This window comes from Melopsittacus undulatus, chromosome 10, assembly GCF_012275295.1.
Source record: "Melopsittacus undulatus isolate bMelUnd1 chromosome 10, bMelUnd1.mat.Z, whole genome shotgun sequence".
NCBI lineage: Eukaryota > Metazoa > Chordata > Aves > Psittaciformes > Psittaculidae > Melopsittacus > Melopsittacus undulatus.
The window spans coordinates 18,588,834-18,610,429 of record NC_047536.1 but is presented as its reverse complement, the minus strand read 5'-3'; the positions used below and the strand labels follow the sequence as shown (position 1 = coordinate 18,610,429).

The following is a 21,596-nucleotide window of genomic DNA, read 5'->3' as shown; positions in this document are numbered from 1 at the left end:
GCAGGACATGCCCATACAGAAGTCATCCATTATCATGCAATATTACACACTCACGTGGGAGATACGGCTTCCCTGTGTAAACCAGTGGTGTGGGTAAGCGGCTTGCTTAGGAGCTTGGGATCACCCCCTGGCAGAGTTTAATAGACAGAACTGATTGCAAAGGGAAAGCCCGGTCACCAAAATGAGGTGGGATGGCCCCCTCCCTCCCACTCTCAGTATGCTTATCACAGCACTCCAGGGACATTATTCCCACTCCATGTAATTTAATAAACTGCTGCAAAACTCGCAGAGAGCAAGGGTGAAATCAGAGCTCCATCTCCTCCATCTCAGGGGATGCAGTGAGAGCAGCACACACACCCACCTTGGCACAGGAGTGGAAATTTCTTTATGCCATCTCAGCAACTCACTGGAAAAAACATGATGCAGACTTGGTCACTTCAAGCCTTTAGATACTCCACATTAGTGTTGTGCTGCATTTTAGGAGGTAAGCTGTGTCCAAACAAACTGTGGTTTGAGGGGGACTAAAAATAATAGAGGTGATTACAATACAGAATAGTACAAGCCTGCGAAAAAGCTGAGCACAGAAAACACAGGTTTGTGACTGCAGGTCACTGCACTTCACAATCACCTTCTTAGCTTGCAAAAGTGAACTCAAGAATATAAGGGCCCTCCCGGAACTATTTCAGGCCTGGAACCATTCATTTATGCATCTGGTAACGATTATTACAGATGCTGCTGAGGACTTTGAGACATAAAACAATGACAGACCTGAAGATGATCTTAAGGTCCTTTCCAACTGAACTATTCTATGATTCTATATGATTCTATGTCATTGCAAATGACTGAATATCCCAGAAACCTTTGACAGGCTGGTTAACAACTTCTGCTTAGCTGAATACAGCTGCTATCTAACCTCAGACTGGCACTTAACAGATAAACAAGAAAACTCCAACAAAAGAAAGCTTTTGTTTTGAATTTATTTTGCAAATCTACCAATTTGTTTTATGAAAGTATGAAATCCTATGTGGTTACATTAAACAGTTACATTACAATCCAGGTAATACAAATAACCACTACAAAGTGAGTTTTAGGTACTCTTGGATAACAAGTGGATTTTACATTGTTTAAAGTAAGTCACAAAGAAAAGAGAAAGTAGCCTTGTGATTGTCAGAGAATTTAGTTTAAAGCAAGGAAATCAGTGTAGATTCTCCTCATCCTATGGAAAGTTAAGAAAGAAACACTGATATTTACATAATCTTTTCAATGCTAATGATCAATTAGACATATCTAATAGATTTAAGTGCCCACACCTACTCAGGATCAAGAGTCGTTCACATGTTGTTTGGAAATCAGTGTCATGTGAAATTACATTTATTGTATAACATCACCATCGTCCTTGCTTTCAGATGCATAACAATCCTGTAATATCATTTGTAAAATACACCGGAGCTTCAAATCTGCTCTAATTTAGTTCAGTGGGAGTAGGATCAGTTCCTACATTTAATAAGTACTCCTGATTTACTGAAATCCTTACAAACAGCCTCCTTCCCAGGAATGAAATTAATTTAGCAAACAAAATACTGCAGTAACTCAGGAAAACTCTTTGCTATCCAGCAATGACACTGCAACTGCATTTCTGAGGATCTTTATGCACCCTCATTCCTGCCTCTCCACTGGCAACAGGACACACAAAGACACCAGTTGCTGTGATTAGTAAAACTCGGAGCTATGTAAATAAAGTATAAATATCAAAGAACAGATTGAATTCATTTAGCACCCGCTCTCCTGACACCCATCTGACACACCTCTAGTGTCATTCTGCTGCCTGTAAGCTGCCACTTCTGATGAGACATCTGTCAATCACAACTGCATAGCTGCTTCTAGGGAAGTGATTAAATGGAGCTTTGATTTTGTAGCTGCATCTCTGCATGCGTATGTAGTTAGGGGCAAAATGTCCAAGATGCTACTGCTGCATACAATACAACAGTTTCACAGAAGCAAGGAGAACTGCTCATGGGGAAAAAAGGCAAGTACAGGTACAATCCTCATGGCCTGTGGCACAAAACAGATTTAAGCAGATCATTCTCTCTTGAAGCCTTCACCTCTTTCAAGTAGGACATCCAAAAGGGTGTAAAACCCACAAATCTCCACTTATGCAAGTGCAACAAACCTGCAGAGCCTGTTGTAGTACAAAAGTGAAGCCAGAAGCATCTTAGAAGGGCTCCTAAGAGAACTGGGCATTTATCCACAAGAGTTATCTTTTAACACTGATCACTTCAAAAGAACTTGAAAGAAACCAGACAGGTTACACAAAACTACACAAACTTTTCATGTGGACATAAAGTGCCATCAAACCATGGAAGCAAAGAAAAAGTTCCTGTTGAGGGCAGTAACTGCTCTAATTCTCCGCAGAAGGCTTTATTCCCTTGAAGCAGATAAAGTTTACTACAGTCTTGGAAATGGTACCAAGCTGGTGGGAATGCTGTTATAACGCAGGCTAGCAATTTTCTTCCTTCCTGAAAAACATCACTCTTACCTGACAGGCCAAAGCCAACTAGGGTGCATTTACTGGTGGCTGACTGCAGAGCTCTCCCCAGAAGGTACTTTAAAATGGTAACAGATGCTTTACTTTCCTCTTCTCTAATATGATTTGATAAATATAACTTGCTCAGACCCTTTGTTACAAGCATGCATTACAACAGATGGCCCCACCCTGGTTCTACCACTCTGCCTGCTTATTTTCCATCTCTACTCATGTAAATGTAATATCAAATCCTCTTAAGAATCCTGAGCAGCCGTCCAGAATCATTTGTTCAACTGACATTTCTGTAATAATAAGGAAAGAAAAAGAGTTGTGGGGAATTAAATGGTGCTCCTGTTGCCAAGTTGTTAAAATTATATGGCAATATGCTTCCAGTAGTTGTAAGAAATTAATTTGTGGAGTGCTTACAAGCTTTACATCTACTAAATCTCAACAGGATACAAAATGCTATTTAAGTGATATAGCTTACAAATGTTAAGGAGAAAACTAAAAATCAGCACCAAAGAGTGAAAGAAGAAACTAGATTGTTGTCTGCACTCTGGCTCCTGGAGGCTGGATCTCTACAGCCATGTGGGAGATCCTCGGTGAAGTACTGATGTGTGTGCGGATGTCAGCACCTGCACTTCTCCCTTCAGTGATAAGACAGGGCATGTTCAGAGAAATACCCCACTCCTGTCCTGAGCAAACAGCTCAGCCAGCCCCTCCACTAACTACTCCCTCTTCTACTGCTTTCTGGAAGTACTGTCCAGAGCAAAGTGAGCGTCACCTCCTTTGTTGCTCAGAAAGAAGTGCATGAGACACCTGATCTGTAGATGAATTAATTTTTACACAATGCCACTATGCGATTACTGGCATTCTTTTCTCACAACAATGTCAAATACAATAGAAAACTTTGCATTTTCTATGGTAAATGAATATTTCTATGGTCAGACCATGCAGGCAGTGCTGCTACTGCTCCATTCTGTAAGACAGATCCAGGGTAAGGCGCTTTGGCAATCAGCACCAAGTTTAAGCAATGAGCTTTGTAACAATTCACTTTCCACACACTAGAGTATGCCCCAGTTTTCTGCAGATGTATGGAAAACTGAGAACTCCTGGTTGTTCTCTGAGCTGCTTTGAAGCTACAGCAATTCTTCGAATCCAGCAGCAGGTCCTATTCTTTTCCTAAGTACAGTACACTTTGATAGCGACACAGAAGCACACAACACAGAACAGATTTGTTCAAACTCACCATGGCTCTGATGGCTACACACACCAAGAAGCAATTAAAAAGGAATACACAGCTCAATGCATCAAGGACAACACTGACTCAAAGGAATTCCGGCTCCACTTTGTGAGGGAAGAAAGAGCTCACAAAGGAGAAGATTTTATTGCAAGTTGTACCACTTCTAATACAAATCAGAAGTACCAGAAGCTACCAATGAGCCAAGGACAAAGAATTCCTGTATTGTAAATATTTTGAGTGTAGCAAGCTCACTTTAAAAAGAAAAACCACTGCACAATATTCAAAATGGCCTTTCTTAAGAGACTTGAAATCATTCAATCAATACTGATAAAAACCACAGATCTCAGTAGCAGTTCTGGCACCTGGCAATTTGGAAAACTTGTGCATATGGGACTGAGGCAGCTTGTTTGCAGACCCCTTTCTTGTAGCATCCTAGGGTGGCCTGTGCTTCCTTAACAGGTCATCACTGGACTCAGCAGGTGCCCTCTTCAGAAGGTACAAATTGGCAGCTATCATGAGAAACAGTGTCAATGCTCTGCACTTCTGACTGTGGGTGAATGGACACCTGAACAGCTATCTCCTGACCTGGCTCATTCATGGACCCATCGTCTGAATCCCCGGCTGGCGAATCGCTGCGCTTCATCTCGGGGTTGATGGGGTATATGGCAGCTTGTGTACCACAGGCTTGGGGCTGTTTTTCCTCCTTACCAACTTCATCGGGATCATCAATTCTCACAGCCTCAAAGATCTCCTCCATGAACGCCCTGCAGTTAAGGATCAGAGGTGGAAGAGGAATGCTTCTGGCAAGCTCTTCAATGTACCGAGCAAACTCCATGGTTTTAAACTGAGTGACTTTGGCCAGCTCCAGTGTTTTGGCAGATGTAATGATAGGGATGCGCTTGGCTATCTCAAAAGCCTTCTGAAGCTTCTCAGCCCCTTCTGTCCTAAAGAACTCATTGATAGCTTTCTCTGTTTTGCGGAGGTGACTGCTCATCATGCACAGCCGGGTTATGTTTAAGATGAGGGTGATGGCAAAGGCAACAAGGCACACAATCATGTAGTAGATACTCATGTCTCCTGAGGTAAAGGTTACCCTCAGGGTGACTGTGTAGTACAAGGTGTCATTACGATTAACTCCTGCACAGGTGTATCGGCCCCGGTCAGCAAAGCTGACCTTTGTGATGTTAAGGGAATTCTCAGCAATCTTCCACCGGCCACCTAGAGAGTCAAAAGGAATAAAGTGAGCTAAGGAAACAAAAACCACTGGGTAAACTAGACACAAGATGGTTGCTCCATCAATGGAAGACGGAGCTTGGAAATAAGCAGTCCATTTCTATCACAATACAAACAGTACACCAAGGATTGAAATTTCCTTTTCATGCCTGTGATACAGAGAGCCATAATCCAGTTACCAATCCTACTGCTTAATGGTAAATTGTTCTTCATGCTTGCTACTCTGGTTTTTCTTCTTTCTCTCATCTGCACTTTCTTGAGTGCTTTTGGACAGATAGCTCTTCGTGACAGTGAACCTAGTTCTTCACTAGTGCTTCTCATTGACAGTGTAACACCGTGTTGAAAGAATGTCTCTATAAAGTCTAATTTTCCATATTTTCAGAGCCAGAAGTGACCCATGAAAAAGATGTGAGTCTGTAAATGGCTCTGTTGGCAAAAAGAACCCAGAATTTTCTTGAGATGCAGTTTTCTGCTGAGCTTGCAGTGCTGATATACAAAACTCATGCAAAAAGAAATCAATAAGAAGTTAGCTTTCTATGGTGTTTCTTATGCATTTATAACTTAGGGGGAAAAACTGTTTTCATAACTCATTCTTCTAATTACTCTACTTTGAACAAATCTCCAGATGGCATTATAACTACAAAGAGGTTACTGAATACTTAAGGCAGAAAGATGGCCTCCGAGAAGATCCTATCAATTAGCTTGATGACCTTCATTAATTAATAAAACCACATGCGTCTCTAAAAGACATTATTTTGTGAAAATTAAAAACTACAGGGACAGACCTCTAAGAGCCAATGCTAGGAAAATACATTCTCCCTCTGTACAAAGAGGTTAAACAGCAAATATTTCATCGTTGGCCATCACAAATTGTGTTCATTTCCACAGTCACACTGGTGCATAAACTAGAAAATAAATGTAGTAAGTTACCCCATGCTTTAAAAAATCCTGTAACAAAACTAAAGCACCAGCTGCCAGCTGGCAATGGCACAAACTGAGGAGAATTGTGTTTAATTCATGTGTTTGGAAAAATATAATATAAACCAGAGCAATAATAAATAGAACATCAGTTCGAATCTGGTAGGATGCAGACTCATTTCTTCTGTGTGCCACTGTAGCAGAATGGATGGGCTAGGACAGAAGAACTCAGCTATAATTCACATGCCACATGCCAGAGGGCAAAGGGCTTTGTTTTGCTCTCTCCTTATCTCCTAACTGTAAAAATGGGAGGATAGGAAGACAAAATGATAATAAAGTCCCAAAGGTTTTCAGATACTTTGTATAAAAGGGGAATACTGAAGGATAGAAAGCAGCAGGAAAGCTCACCTTCATCTTCCTGTTCAAGCAGGTGTCCTCTGGAGTTATACCAAAGAATATATTCATACTGGCTGATGTTCAGTTTACATTCAATTAAAATACTGGTCCCCTCTTTGGCTATGATATCATGGTGTGCTGGAGAACTTATTAAAGCTTGAGGCACCATATGAAGGGATGCATTGAAAGACCCAAAAGCAACTGTCCCGTTAAAAGCTACATTTTCCAGTGTAAATCCAACTGAAAGATCAGCACTAACAGTCAAGATTAACAGGCAATAGCTGAGCTTCATGGGAAGCCAGAGAAAATTCTTCTTTCATTTAATTTGAAGAAATGAGGTCATATGATATTAAGCTGTCTGTACTGCTCTGAGACAGGAGAGAAGGCTCTCGATTTGTTCAGCAACAGAAAATGTCTGGGATCCAAATGCACTTTCAAGACCATCAATATTAGAAGTGGAAATTGGAAATCCAACTGGAAAAAAAGAGAAAAAGAATTAACTTTATTAATGACAGCAAGCTTATGGTGTATTCTAATTTCATTTCCAGCAAACAGATTTCAATTAGCATAATACAAACTGTCAGCCAACAGGTTCCAAACCAGAGCTTTGCTCAGAACACAGTAATGAAACAAGGGTAAGAAGGCATTAGCACAACCTTGGGTCCTCTGGATGTTCATCTTCCCGTCCAAATAAATAACCTCAGGAACAATAATCATTAAGGGGAAAAAGGCTTTTAAAAAAGAACAAATTGTTCAGACTACTCAAAATGCAGAACTATCTTTACAGTCAGAAAGCGGATTCTGCATGTGTTAAGAGAGAAAAAGTGCTTTCTTAATAGAGAAAGATAAAGAAGAAAGAGGATATAACTTCTGCCTCTCTCCTCCAGAATTGCTTTTAACAACTGATTTTCTAATGATAGTCTTTCATTTAGCCCTAGGAAAAAAACCAAAACACACACACTTATGTTTTTTAGCATTTATACATCTACTTACTTGATTTTAGAGGCACAATCAGTGTTAGATATCTAAATGCTATATAAAACGCTTCTAATTTCTTGTGTTGAGAAAGCTCTCATAGCAGTTATCTACAGCCACAGAGAGGAAGTCTCTTGCTGAGTATCAGGACACTGATGTCTAAATGCACTTCCTTTTTTTGCAATGCCTGTTGCTGCTGCTGCTGTATTTTCTAATTCTGCCTCCTTTTTTCTTGTATGTTTTACAATAAGCTCCTGTTGAAAATCTTCTGATTTATGCTGCATCTCATGGGTCAGACCTCATTTTCCATCTTCTCTACCCAAATGCTTGCCCATATTTCTGAGCAATTTGAAAAATGGCTTTGTCTAAGGACAGAATTTGCTCTCTTCAAATTAATGTGCACAAAACGTATTTCAGGAAACCAGGATACAGCCTTTATGTTCTTCACACACAAGGAGTTTCCTCTTTTAAAAGCCAGAATAAAACCAACTGATAACAAAGTGAGATGACACCAGTAAGAGAAAATCTGTAATCAGTTTTCCTGGAAGCCTGATTCAAGAAAATTTTTAAGCTAATATGCATTCCCTGAAGCTATGATTCCATCCAGACTGCTCCAGAGCCCCTCAAAAACCCCAATTTACAAAGTACAGAAGCCACAAGCCAACATGTTATCCTAAAGAATACCTCACTTCACCCCACTGACTGTGTGATTTCAGATATATCATCTTTTCTTCTACCAAAAACAAATGCCAGAAGACTTGACTTTCATAAATATCACAATACAAAGGGGTACAATTTCTTAATAAATAATGCATACGCTTCCATCCTTCCAGAATCACCAGTTAACACTGCCTAAAGCAGACAGAAATTTATATGTAATACAAATAAACACAGGTGATTTGTACTAATTGTCTTCTCAGCCGAGAAAAAAGAAGCAGATTCAAGCATGAGAAAATTTGCTGATAACATGTTACCCAGACTAGGAATTCTTTTCTGTTAATTTGTGGAAGGTCAAACCAGACAACATCCGATGAGAAACATTAACTGACCCACTTCTGCTGTGGTTGTTGCCAAAACCAGCTTGACAAAGAAGGCAAATAAGACAGCTGTGTCCAACTCTCCTTCAAGCTTGACTAACCAACTCACCCACTTAATCCTGCAAGAGAAACCGGAAGACAGGCTCTCTGATTGTTTCCCTGTAAACAGCAATCTCTCCATCTGCCCTCTTTTTAATTGGCTCCACTCTGTTTACTATCATGCCTCTTGTCTGTTCATTTGAGACCAATGCTGAGAGCTGAATTATACCACTGTTCTGAAGAAGCTACTTTCCAATAGCTAAATGGTTAAAAACGTTCCCAAGGCCTCTTTAGTTCCTCTTTTCCACCAGTTACACATTAGGGAAAGTGCTGCTGAGCCCTGCTGCCTCTGGAGAAGAGCATCCCACCACATCAATGGCACAAGACAATACTGAGGTTGATGCTGATCAGCAACTATTCTGTTTGAAGGTGTGGGTTTAACTTTCCTTTTTCAGACCCCTACTATTTTCAAGAGTGTTTCAGAGCCTTCAGAAAGCTGCCAACAACTGAGCTGCTTATTTGTTACCTTGTGCAGCCTTCTTCTAGCAGGATTCTTAGCAGTTTGTGGACCAGTGACATCCGAAGTGCTGGAGTTGCCATTTGAGCCTGTCACAGCTTGTGCTGTGATCACAGATCAGCACACATCACCTGGCTGCCTTCAGTTAAAAATGCCACCACACTTAATGGCTTTTGCATGCGTCAGGACCTGACTTTATAGCATTTGAGGCAGTTACAGCTGATGATAGCTCTGCAGTGAAGACAAACCCTCATCTTCAGGACCAAATCAAATATGTAACTTACAGCCCTCTAAAACAATAACCTCCCAACTAATCATGTTTTAGATTTATTAGAGAATAATTCCAGGACCTCCTGTACTTTGCCTGCATTATTGTAATTTTAGATTATTAAATTTAAATTGTTAGAGTTCCAAGAGCCTGTGACACTCCTAAAACGACATCAGAAACCTCAGTCAATTATTTAACACAAGAAATACTCATCAACATTTTCTTTCGTAAGACAATTATCTTCAGTAATTGCATATGCTCTCCAACATATTCACACTGAGCTTGCATAATGGGTAAAACATTGGTGATGGGTCATTGAGTTTTACTATTAAACTCTTCGAGGTCTGATTTATTAGAAATTGTTTGTCGCATTTTGCTTTGGAAAAGCCATTACTGCTAAGCAGACAATGATCTCTCACTGCCCAGTGCTGGGAGAAACAAAATGGCTTGTGAAATCCATATTCTTCAACCATCACACTTATGCAAAACAGCTGCTGGAGCTGATAAAGGATCCAAAAAGGATAAAGCATGTACAGTGCCTCCATTGCAATTCTTCCAGAAAGCATTAAGCCCAAGCAAAACGAAACATGCAGAATAGAAATTGGCTATTTTACAAATGAACCTGAAGTTGAGCTGCACATCCTTAACCTTTATTAAACCATAGGTTGTAACAACAAATAGCAGTTCAAAGATAAAACTCTGTGATGCATATGCTTGTGTGAGTCATCTTTGGCTCTCATCCTGAAAAAGCATATTTGTGTTTAACTCAGAGTGCTGTAAGTAGTCCCACTGAGGTCAATGGAAGTACTGATAGTACTTGAAACCACACACATTTATAAGGCCCTGCAAAGCTGGGGCCCAAGAGGTTGCCAGTTATATGGCTTTACATCCACTGCTAATAACATCACCCCATACCTGGAGAAAAGTGAAGCAATAAACCCAGCCACACCTGACAGACAACAGCCTGCTCTGACTGCCACTTCTGTCTCAGCGTGGAAATGTATTTTGGCATTCACAACTGGTAATAACACACACTAAATAGATGCAAATGGATCACTCTGCACTGAGTGCACCTTTCTACTCACAGTGTGACTGTGACCACCCTCTGATGCTCTTTCAAATCAGGGAGCTGCATCTGGCAGAACCCTTCATTAACTCCCGGGAAGTTAATGGAAACAGATGCATGGCCTTGGCCAAAGCCATTATACTGGTGTTTCCAGTGTAGCAGAGGCTGCATGGAGGGTTCACCTAGTGCCAGCACCAGTGAAGGCTCCTAGGGTGAGCGGCTGCACTGGCAGCCCAAAACCAAACAGTTTGGGGAGCAAATCTACCAGAGAACAGAGCAGACCTCGCTTCTGAGTGGCTTTTGCCACGTACAGTCTTTGCCTGACACAGGCCACGGGTAGCTCACAAAGGGCACAGGACCCGCTGCACAGGACAGTATGGTTACTGTCCGCGGTCAGCTAAACACCATCAGGTACAGAACTGCACACAACCAGCACCCTGTCCCCAGAGACGCTGCTCTCGCTCGGGTCAAACCCCGCTCAAGCCGCCTGCTCCAGGCTGCGAGGAACACACCACACATCCACCCTGCAGCCGAGGGACCCCGCCGGCCTCAGGTTACCCCAAAGGCACCACCACCGCCCGGCAGCCGAACAGCGAACTCGGCCCCGGATCCTCCCTCAGCAGCGAGGGGGAGGCTGAGCTCCCCCGGGGCCTTCCCCGAGCGCCGTGCCCGACCCCCGGCTCCCACCGCCACTCACCTCCGCCGCCGCCTTCCCACCGCCCGGATGTGCTTCCCCAGTCACCCTTCCGGGCTAGGCCGCACTTCCGCGGGGCGCCGCTCTGCGCCTCGGCTCGATGGTTACGGTCCGCCCGTACCGTACGGGGAGCGCGGAGCTGGCCCGGCCCGGCGGGTGAGGAGGCTGGAACCGGAGCCGCGGGTACACAGGGCTCGAAGGGGCCCTCTGTGGGACCGGGGAGTCCCGAAGTGAGGAGGGCTTGGGGCACACAAGGGTCCTCTGTGCAGGAGTCGGTACCGGTCGGGAGGTTTGTGGGCAGCTGGGGGGCCCTTATGGGGCAGGAGTTCAGTACCAGGGGGGTTCAGGGAATAAGGGCTCCGTTGTGAGCTAGGCAACACCATGTGGGGGATGGGGGATCCTGGGCAGAAGGGGAGGCAGGGATGCCCCGAGGGCTGGGTAGCTCAGGGGGTGCTGGGGGAGCTGCAGGGTGCGGGGTCCCACTAACTACTATGAGAAGCCATGGGGAAATGGGATGGGGTCCCCGAGTCACCCCGAGCTGTCCTCTTCATTCAGTTCAAGCCAGCAGAACCCGTGAATGGGGGTGGCTGCCCTGATTGCGCCCGTGGCCAGCTCCGAGGGGACGCAGCTTCATGCCGGCAGTGACGCCGGCATCTGTGGGGTGCCCAGTGTGACCCTGCCTGTCCCTGCCTGCTGTTGAGGCCCTCAGGTTACTGCCATGGGGCTGGTGCGGTGCTGGCAGCGAGGCCGGGAGGAGAGCAGAGAAACCTCTGCCCCGTGAGCAGGCAGCGACGTGGCAGCGCTGTCCATGAGCCACCGTCATCCCCCGGGAGCAGCGTCAGTGCCGGCTGAGCGTGTTGTAGGTGCTGGGTGCTGTTAACAGCCCGGTGAGCACCCTCAGCCCTAAATACAGGAGCAAACCAGTGGCTGCCTCCCTGCCTGCCTGGCTTTCTGACAGCTATCCCCATTTTAATGGAGCCCCCTTCCAAGCAGTCTTCCCAAGCCATTTGTTTTCACTGCTTTTCATGAAGCATGTCATGTATTGAATTATCTGAAGACCTCTTGTACCTTTCATTTGCTTTTCAGAGTTAAGAGCCTGTTTCTTTCCTGTGGAGAGGGTGTGTCACTTAGATAAAGCAGAGTGGTTCTGTGGGACTTTAAACTTCCAAGTGTGACAGTTTTTTCCAATCAGATATAACCTGGTGTACACATTTGCTTAAAAACGTAATCTGTTCACGCAGGTACGTGTGGCAACGTAGAGGGCTTTCTGTCTTAGTTGTGTTTGTTTAAAACACAAATGTGATGCTTTTGAACCAGTGTCAAAGTGTACAAGGGAGTGATTGTTTTATCTGCTTTGATTTCTATGGGTGTTTGTAGTCATGTCTGAGAAAGGTACTGGTGAAGATCGGAAAGAAGAAACCTCTAATGAAGATGGAAATGAACAGAAAGCAGAGGACCTTGCCAGCACCGGGAGCAATCAAGAGAAAGAGCAAGAGATCGAGCCTGTGCCTATGACTCGGAAAAGACCTGAACCCAAACCCCCAAGTCAGCCTGCTGCCACAGAAAAGCCTGCAGCTGAAACCCTCAAGGTATATTTCTGTTCTAGCTCTGAATAGCGTGACTTCACGTTTCATGGCTTTGAGTATGAAAGAATGCTGAGCATAAGGCCTGCTCCTCTTCTGAAAATTCACATTGATGTTTATCTGAAAGGAAAAACTGCACAAAAGTGACATGTCACATACTGCTTGTGTTTCTCTCCTCACCGTAATACCTACATCACTCTCCTTTTCTTCATTAAAGGCCTCTGATTCTTCAGCTGCAGTTCAGACAGGATGGGGGTACTGGGGAAGCTGGGGGAAAACTCTTCTGTCGACTGCATCTGCTACTGTAGCCACTGTAGGTAAGGCTCTTTCTGGTATTTGATATATATTTTAATCATTCTTCATGTCTCAGCTAATGCTTTTGAGCTTGTTTCTAGAGAAGGGGATTTCTGTCATAGCAGCAGTTATTGGAAAAATGTCAAGGGAATTGCTCAAGTAATGGAGAAAACTTGTAGCAAAAGGTACAATGAGATTAAGGAGATTGTGCATAGCCAAAATTACTTTCAAGCTTTTAAGGTGTTTGCATCATTTTCAGCTGGTATTTTAAACTACTATTCAGCCAGTATTCGCAACTTGATTTAAAAGCTGAGGTGAAACCTGAGTTCGTTACATTGGTAAGCAAGCTGGGTAGCAGTAGGATTTAGTGCTGGGTGAACTGTCTTAAACAGGAGGAATCCAGAATAATAAAGCCCAATATGCAGCCCTGATCCTGTTTCGGATTTGATTTCTGTTCTTGGGTAAAGTAATACTGTTGTCTTCTCTAGGTCAAGGTATTTCAAATGTCATAGAAAAAGCAGAAACAACCCTTGGGATCCCCAGTCCAAGTGAAATCTCTTCAGAAACTAGAGATGATACAAGAGGTCAGTTTTTACTTTGTAAGAACAACACTGAAACACTTCTCATAACATAATTAGCCTCTCCTTCCTCTTCATCTTGCATGTTGAGGTAGATATCTCAGTGCTAAAATAATACTCTAATGCTTCTGTTAGCTCTGAAAAGAAGGTAGGAAAATAATTCCAATTCTAGCCCTGCTTCTGGCTGACACTTGGTATTTGAATATTTTCTCCATTCTGCAGCTGACAGGATCTTTTTGGGAGAGCAAAGAAGTTAATTTTCTACCTTCTAATGCAGGAAGCGAAAATCCTGGTGCTAGCAGCACAGATGCAGTTGGGGATGGCAGTTCCTTTCCTATTGCTGGAGCTCTTGAAGTACTGTCAACCATCTCTACTGCTGTCCAAAGCACAGTGAGTGAGTTGGGAATGCAGGGAAAATGGGTGTAAGAGAGCGTTGGGGTTTTTGCCTTTCATCTGAAACATCATAAAGAGAATGGTTTTACTTCTTATTTTTTGTGGGTGAATGGTGAGAAACTGTTTCAACCTTCAGACAAACTTTATCCTGTGCCTTGCTTCTAACTGGTATTTAATGTATAAGTTGTCCTGAATTTTGATAGGATTAAATGTTGACTCCTAACAAAAAAACCTAATGGTGGACAGTGTGGGGTGGGCATGTCACCTCTGTACCCTGTTATCTCTGCTCACTTCCTTTAGAGTATTCAGGTAAAATGCAGGGTCATACTCATTCCTGGAATATTTCTACTGATTTCCACAGAACTGTCTAGAGATGAAATCCATTTTGCTCTCCAAAACTCCTGTGAAACTAGCCCAAATTGCTTGGAAATCAGCTTGCTCCTGTGACCATGAGAAATACACTTCAAAGGAACCCATTACCCTTAGAAACTGTGCTTTTGTGACCTGTTGTCTTGTCAATTTGTCCATGAATCTGAAAGAGCTGCAGATAGAAAGCTTTCTTCTGCTTTTAAGGCTTGAACAAGAGTTAACAACCAAAACCCACAGGTCTAGTGTTTTCTGATTGGAAGGATGAGAACTAAATACTTCAGTGTGCTTAAGAAACAGCTTATTCACAAAAGAAAAGTGTATTTCCCATCAGATTGCTGCAGCTGTCTGAGTGCTCTATTAAACTGTAGGATGATAGTGTGTTGTGGCTCTTTCCATGTCTTGTTGCTTTCTTTGTGGCAATTAGGGTTGAATTTTAGGGTGAGAAGGATCAATTTGGTTTTTATGTGAGTGTCCAGCATGATACTGCTGATATAAATCCTTCAGTTTCTTTCTTTCAGTTGTATAGTTTTCTGTGAATTTTATGTGCTGCCTATATCCAAATCTGATTTCTAGGGAAAAAGTGTTATTAGTGGAGGTCTGGATGCCTTGGAATTCATTGGGAAAAAGACAATGGATGTAATAGCTGAGGGAGATCCTGGATTCAAAAAAACAAAGGGCCTAATGAACAGAAACTCCACGTTATCTCAGGTATGGCAGTTCCATATCAGCAGCTCATTGGTTTCTCTCTTCTTTTGCAGTCCCATCATTATACAACCTTTTTTACTATTGAACCAAAACTCTTCTCCTTCCCTGCTCTGTATCTTCTGGCACTGACCCGAGTACTCTGCTTTTATTTTTCAGGTCTTACGAGAGGCAAAGGAGAAAGAAGAGCAGCAGACAGCTACTGAGGTTACCATGGCTACGGAGAAGAAAGCCCATTATGGGTTACTGTTTGATGAGTTTCAGGGCCTTTCTCATCTGGAGGCCTTAGAGATGCTTTCCAGAGAGAGTGAATCAAAGGTAATGGCCTTGAGCAATTTGCCTTCTATTTTGAAGTCAGCTGAGCAGGGAAAAAAGACCAGAAATATATGGATATACATGTAAAATCAAGTGCTCAGAACTTGCTATAAAGTGATGGATTACACAACTTCACTTCGATCCCTGCATTATGATCTGGTGTTTACCTTGGGAGCATTATGTCCTGTCCTCAGCCCCTAAAGCCATTTTCTTTACCCAGCTACCCTCAGTTCTTGCATGTCTTCAACAACATTTCACAAATTACTCTTTCCTCATAGTCACTTGTTTGCTACCTTGGTCTGGAGAAAAGGAGAGCATTGGAAGCACAGCAGAGGTTTTCCACTCTGTTTTGAGGCAGGAAGGAGGGCAGACCAACATGCGATTTCAAAAGTCATTAATTTTTTTAAGTGAAAAATTGAGTAACTGCTGAAGAATCTGTTATTATTTAATGGGTCTTCACAAATAGGTCTTTTTCCTGTTCCTTGTAGGAAAGTGCTATTTTCTTATTAACATTCAGCCTGATGTTTTTATGTGCAGTGTAAACCAGTGTTGCATCTTCCGTTGTCTGTCTTTTTCTTGTTGGATTTATGATTCTCTCTTTGGCTGTGCAGGTGAAATCGGTTCTAAGTGCTCTCTCTGGAGAAGAGTTGGACCCACTGAAGGAGGAAATGGAACAACTCAAAGAAGCATTTTCTTTACCTGAATTCTTTGAAGAAGAGGAGGAAGAAAAGAAGGGTAAAAGAGCCCCAGGTTCTGGAAGAATAAGCTGGTTTTCAATTAAATTCTCAGTGTAGAACCAACCAGCCTTGATCACCAGCAATGGGCAGGTTGCCAAAATTAAGTTATTCTTTAGCTGGATGCTTAATCCTAAAGCCAGCTGTGGCCAGGAGCATGACAGGTAGCAATATCCTTCATCTCTGGAAAGCTGCTGTGCGTTAATTCTGTAGCAGTAATGATTTCTTGCCAGAGGAGGATTAAAGTTGTTTAACTCCTCGGCAGTTCCTACAACTGACCTTGAGCCACGGTACAAATTCAAAGAGATGCTGGGTTTCCCTGACCATGAGGGAAAAACTGTGAACAGAGATGTCCAACCTATGGGAAAGCAAAAAGCCTTTTGATTTATTTGTTAAATGAGAGTTAGCCACACAGACCAAAAGACTCAAGAAGTACCTTCATGCACAAGAGCCATCTGATTCTTGAGGATTATGCAGATTTAAATGTAAATTTCTCACATTGCTTTTGCCTAAATGGCTCATCAGGGAGGGCTTACACACCTGCATTTGCTATCATTTAACATTTAATGTATCTTTTATATTTGCACGTGATGCATCTCACAGCCTTCCCCCCACTGTTAACATCTGCCCTGCCATATATAATAGGCTTCTCCTATTATGTGCAAGGTGATGTGCAAGGTGATGTGCAAGTTTCTCCATTATAAAATGCTGCCTGTAAAAAATTAAAGATGGAATTTTTAATTCTGAGCTACCAAACCAGAGTTAAGAAAGCAGGAGTTAACCTCCTGGCACTGGTGTCTCCACTGTTTCAGAACTTACCTTGCAAACTGTATTTAAAAAGACCAGCCTCAGTGTATCTTGCCTGAGGTTATGATTTGAAGAGAAATAAAGGAGGCAGTTGATAGATTTGGACAGAACTAGTTCTGCATTGAAGTGCTGCTTATTCCTGTCTGTGTCCTTTGCATGGATTCTTTAACTTTTCCTGTCCTCTAGGAGATGAGGAGTTCACAAAAGAAGTAACAGAGCTGTTTTCAGAGTTGCGCATCTCCTCAAGCCCAGCCAAACTGATCACAGTGAGTTACTTCCTATCTTCTAGAAGCTGGAGAGATTTCTTATAAGAACCGCTTCTCTTCCTGTTTTGTTTGTGAAAATATCAAATGCATGAAAACAAGCCTTGTTTTAGATCCTCTGACAATGGTAGCTGAAAGAGATGAGCCATTTCCTTTGAACTTATGGGGCAAAATCATGTTCTGTAATGTTTTTGGCTCTGAATCAGTAGACATTAGTGTGTCTTTGCCCTTTCACTGTGCGGTTATAAGTGGTGGCAAAGATAACCGTGAGCACAAAGCCTTCAGCCCCCACAGTGAAATCGACCTACAGTCATGCACTGAAGCCCTCTCTTGGTACAGAGCAGCTGGTTTTGCTATGTTTGGAACTTTGTATGAGAAAGCATCACTTTTCTTGCCTTCATTTTACTACCCTTCAGATCCACCAAGTGGCAGCAGTATACTGCAGACAGGTTTTTAAAGCACCTCTGTTAAGTTGTGGTCTTGCTGGTAAACTAACACCCAGTGCTGGAGAAATGACTGCCCTGAACTACATCAGTGCAGCCAGCTGACCTGAAGCTACTAGGATCATTTTCTGTGGTTGTTCTCACTAGCTCAGGAGTCATGGCTGTTTTCTTGCTCTGTAGAGATTCAGTACTCAATGTTTTGTGGTGGGCAGAGGGGCTTCATTTCAGTCATTAAATACTATGGCACATCTTCATACAGGTGAGGACATCTGCTCATGAGTGGATAGCACAATTCAACAGTAGTCTTCCTAAAGAAGAAAAAGATAGCGAAGAGAATCGAGAAGTAGAATCCAGAGATGGCGACCACGATGCTGGAAAATCAGTAGAGGTAACTGAGTGATGAAGGAAGAGAATGTGTGACCATAGAGTGTGTACCTGGCTGCTGAGTTACAGTTGTGTTTCCCAGAGTTTGAGTGCAGATCCTGAGGTCTGAAAGTGCAGTGTACTGACAGCACCTTGTGTGATTCACTTGTCCTAAATAAGAAATGCTGCTAGTTTATGTGTGGTCTGGGGAATCTTCTTAACTCTTGCAGGATATTCATGCGTTTGCCATAAGAAGTCTGGCTGAACTGACAGCATGCTCCATTGAAATGTTCCACAAAACTGCAGCTTTATTTCTGCATGGTCAGAAACAAGAGGTGACGGCCACAGACAGAGCCAAGTCCCTTTCACAGTAAGTTCATCTCTCACTAAATGTGTAGCTTATAATTACTGACATATTGATTAAACTGTCTAATGCTTCTTTGCAAACCATGGGGTGTAGGGCTTTTGAGTTCTGCATGTGTGTAAAGTTGCAGTTGGTGGCATCACTATCTTCCAGCAGTATTCAGCTGCCTCTTCTTCCAGCTTAAAGATGTTTCTTGATAAGAAAGAGGGAACCCCAGTTGAAAGCTTTTATTTAGCCAAGTAGAATGTTTGCCCTAAGCTTGTGCTAGTTAGTGGGTAGACATATAAAATATGACAAAGTAGTTGTATAAAAGTGATTCTTAATTACCTCTTTGCTAATCTTTTAGTATGTTAGGTATGTGACATTGTAAATGTCTAATTAGTAAATAGCTAAATTAGTACATTGATCTTTCCAATAATGCATAACATGAGGTTTTTCTTTTATGTCAGGAGATACTTGGCAAGCACATGAAATATGCAGTACTTTCTGATTCAGAAAATAACACTTGTCAGTAAAAGGAAAAAGGGAGTTAGTACCATTCCTTCTTGAATGAATGTGTCTGTCCTTTGAATGCTGTTTCAGACATTCAGCTTTAATTATTTGGTTTTACATCTTTCCAATTCCTAATTTATTCAGGGAACTTCTGGAGCTTTGTATACTGTTTATATGCTCTATATCAGTTTTGGTTTAATTCAGCTATATATGCATGGAAACAAAGTGTTTGTGTGTTAGAGAAATGCTAAAAGTTATTCTTGTAGGCTGCATTTATTACATTGTTTTTTCACTCTTCTTCCACAGAATGACAATTGTGCTGTGTAAAGAACTGTCAACTTTCTCTAAAGAGTTTACTACGTGCTTAACGACTGCAGGGGTAAGAGTTACACCATAGTTCTTAGGAATGAGATGTGGCTAGTTAATTACAGCCTTGAGATCTTCACCACAAAGTGCTTTTTTTGTTGGGACATTTATATATGTAAATTTTTGCCTTGTAAACTGATCTTGTAGGTCAGTGATTACCAAATTGTGGCATCTGAATGTATGCTGAGTTTTTGAATGCCTTCTGCTGCATTCAGACTGCTGTGGGGGTGAGTGCAGAGGGGGAATGGGAGCTGACAGTACTAAGGAGACAGAAGTAAATGAGGTTTGTGATCCTGGTGTGGCTTTTCCAAAACACTCAGGTGTTATTGAAGATAGTATCATTATCTCTCAATTCTCCAGCTGTCTGCAGTACATTTAAAGATATAATGTGTGTATTCATATATGGCTTGCACTGGGCATATGTGGGTTGCTTTGTTCTTATTTGCATGCTACAAGGCAGGTCCTCTGCAGTTTGCGACTTAGCTTTCCTAGAGTCAGGGGAGCAATGGTGATTTTAAGCCTACCAAGGATTTAGCTTTATCTTGCTTGAAGAAATGTGATCAGATTTCCAATCAGGATAATATATGTCTGATCTCTGCAGGTCAAAGAGAAAGCAGATGTGCTTAATCCCTTAATCACTGGAGTGTTTTTGGAGGTCAGTTATGCTAAAATTAAAACATTAAGTAATACTTAAAAAATAGATATGCTGTTTTTTCCACTTTGGTATCCTTATGGGTGTCAAGCCTCATGGTCTAAGATTCTGCTTCCTTATCTAATCACTTGAAAGTTCTAATAAATGTCTATAGATTTGCACAAGAGATGAGTTACAGTGAAAAGTGAGCCTATATGGTCTCAGCTGACAGTTATGATGGGTCAGAAAACACATACTACATCTAGCAGTCTGGTTTTCCAGAATTTAGGTGTCCAAAGTCAAACCTTAGACAAGCTCAGAAATAAACATGCAATAGTCCCACACTTCCTAGCTGTTAAATTGGTTCTCAGAGCTTGTAAACTTCTGAGGTGTGGTAGGAAATGGGTGTTTCCTGTTGGTGTGTTATTCCTTCCTGCCACAGCATTCTTATGCCTCACTTTGAAATGGATTCTTCTCATCTATTCTTGAAAACAGTGTCCTACATTTGGATTGCACTTGATCTTGTTTGGCAGTTTTGAAGCCAGTTGATTTTTTGCCTAGTGGCATAAAACTCCTCAAAAACTTAATGTTAAATTGATTTCTAAAATGAAGCTTTAAAAATCCAGCAAGCATAAGGCTTCTGTTACGTGCATTAATCAATGCTGTTTGAAATGAGTGTGTTTTTAGGAAAGCTGATTGGTAGCGTAATTATTCATGTGTGTATTTTGATTTTTGTTTTCACAGGCTTCAAACAGTGCTTCATATATCCAAGATGCCTTCCAGCTCTTGCTGCCTGTACTTCAGATCTCTCTTATTGAGGCTAGAACGGAACTATCACAGTAATAAAAACCCTTCTAATTAAGAACTTTTTGACCTTCCCACTTCGTAGTTTCCATGCTGGAGAGTGATGTAATGGCTCTTGTTAAAGGGAAAAAGATTAACTCTGATCGCTGCTGCTGTAAGAACCGTGATTAAATGCAGTCTGGCAATGACAGCTTCTACAGCATTGAGAAATGTGATTAGCATAGTCCAGGTTGGTGGGCAAAGTGCAGACTGCTTCTCTGTTTCCATGGACTGACTATATCTTTTCACTGAAATCCCTCTGCTGTATCTGTTAACAAGCCCTTTGTCTTCACAGTCCAGAGAGCTTCTCCCAGTGCTGGAGAGAAGAGTAGCAGCTGGCCAGTTAAAGAGTTAGCTAAAATCATGGTGTGATTTTTAAGTCAGAGGGACATAATTGGGCTCCTGATAGCTCTGCATTGGTGTTGAACTGAGTATTGGATAGGAGGTGCAAGAAAAGGCAAATATTTATGAACCTTACAGTTCCTAGGCTGGAAAGAATAGAGCTGGAAAGAGAGGATTCCTTATCAAGCTGTTGCTGCTGAAGAGAAGCCTGGTTGACTGAAGATGTCTGTTAATGACTCAGGGATGTGGGACTAGGACTGTCACGAGGGTGCTGTTCTCTTGCAAAGTGCTTGCTTCAGCACAAGCTGGTAAAATGCTGATCTGGCCCTAAGAATGGGGGTACTTTGCTTTATAGCAATAAATGAGAACTGGCAAAAGAGATTGACTTGTGTTTGGGCAATTTAATGAGAGAATTTAGCAGGAGGATTCCACTTCCTCAGTGCAGCTTCACATGTCAGCCACAGATAACTCAGATACTGCTTGTCTCCTCTTTCTGTGGAAAAACACTATAATGCAATGCTCCTTTTTCTTGGAAGCTATATTAAAGTAGGGGGAGAGGAAGCAGTTTGGTTCTGTTAGCAGGAGTCCTAATTTGTCTCAGAAGCTTCATGTACAGTATCTGTTTCTTTGTGCTCTGAAAGTTCCCTGCTTTGTTCCTTTCTGCAATGTCTATCTTTTGAGCCTGCCCATTGGGAGGGAACAACCTCTATTGGAATAACAAGAGCAGAAATGCACAGCTAAAATGGAACTTCAAGAAGTCCAGAATAGCTAACCAGAGGTGACTAAATGTCACACCTGCCTCTG

At 42.2% G+C, this 21,596-nt stretch overlaps 2 protein-coding genes across 6 annotated transcripts; one reads left to right on the top strand and one right to left on the bottom strand.

The window, feature by feature from the left end:
* Positions 1–969: 969 nt before the first annotated feature.
* On the bottom strand, positions 970–11,023 carry MFAP3 (microfibril associated protein 3). Its single transcript, XM_005147178.3, has 3 exons — positions 10,914–11,023; positions 6,327–6,788; positions 970–4,985 (listed from the first exon to the last, which is right to left on the bottom strand). The coding sequence occupies exons 2-3, from the start codon at positions 6,604–6,606 to the stop codon at positions 4,240–4,242; spliced, it is 1,026 nt and encodes a 341-aa protein (XP_005147235.1). The 5' UTR covers positions 6,607–6,788; positions 10,914–11,023; the 3' UTR covers positions 970–4,239.
* On the top strand, positions 10,977–21,173 carry FAM114A2 (family with sequence similarity 114 member A2). 5 transcript variants are annotated; one of them, XM_013128608.3, is made up of 15 exons: positions 10,977–11,093; positions 11,997–12,151; positions 12,288–12,499; positions 12,711–12,810; positions 13,276–13,371; positions 13,643–13,755; positions 14,701–14,835; positions 14,989–15,147; positions 15,756–15,879; positions 16,872–16,951; positions 17,651–17,779; positions 17,985–18,124; positions 18,917–18,989; positions 19,578–19,631; positions 20,352–21,173. In XM_013128608.3, exons 3-15 carry the CDS (start codon positions 12,290–12,292, stop codon positions 20,448–20,450), a joined length of 1,512 nt encoding a protein of 503 aa, XP_012984062.2. In that variant the 5' UTR covers positions 10,977–11,093; positions 11,997–12,151; positions 12,288–12,289; the 3' UTR covers positions 20,451–21,173. The 5 variants fall into 5 exon arrangements, with proteins under 5 accessions (XP_012984062.2, XP_030903192.2, XP_030903195.2 ...); XM_031047332.2 differs by having other exon boundaries at positions 15,756–15,894; XM_031047333.2 differs by having other exon boundaries at positions 10,978–11,066; positions 15,756–15,894.
* The last annotated feature ends 423 nt before the right edge of the window (positions 21,174–21,596 follow it).

Coding starts and splice junctions, on each gene's coding strand:
- MFAP3 (XM_005147178.3), bottom strand. CDS start 6,606: ATGAAGCTCAGCTATTGCCTGTTAATCTTGACTGTTAGTGCTGATCTT. Junction 4,986..6,326: donor GCTTGAACAGGAAGATGAAG/GTGAGCTTTCCT, acceptor TTGACTCTCTAG/GTGGCCGGTGGAAGATTGCT.
- FAM114A2 (XM_031047335.2), top strand. CDS start 12,290: ATGTCTGAGAAAGGTACTGGTGAAGATCGGAAAGAAGAAACCTCTAAT. Junction 13,372..13,642: donor AACTAGAGATGATACAAGAG/GTCAGTTTTTAC, acceptor CTTCTAATGCAG/GAAGCGAAAATCCTGGTGCT. Junction 14,836..14,988: donor GAAACTCCACGTTATCTCAG/GTATGGCAGTTC, acceptor TTTATTTTTCAG/GTCTTACGAGAGGCAAAGGA.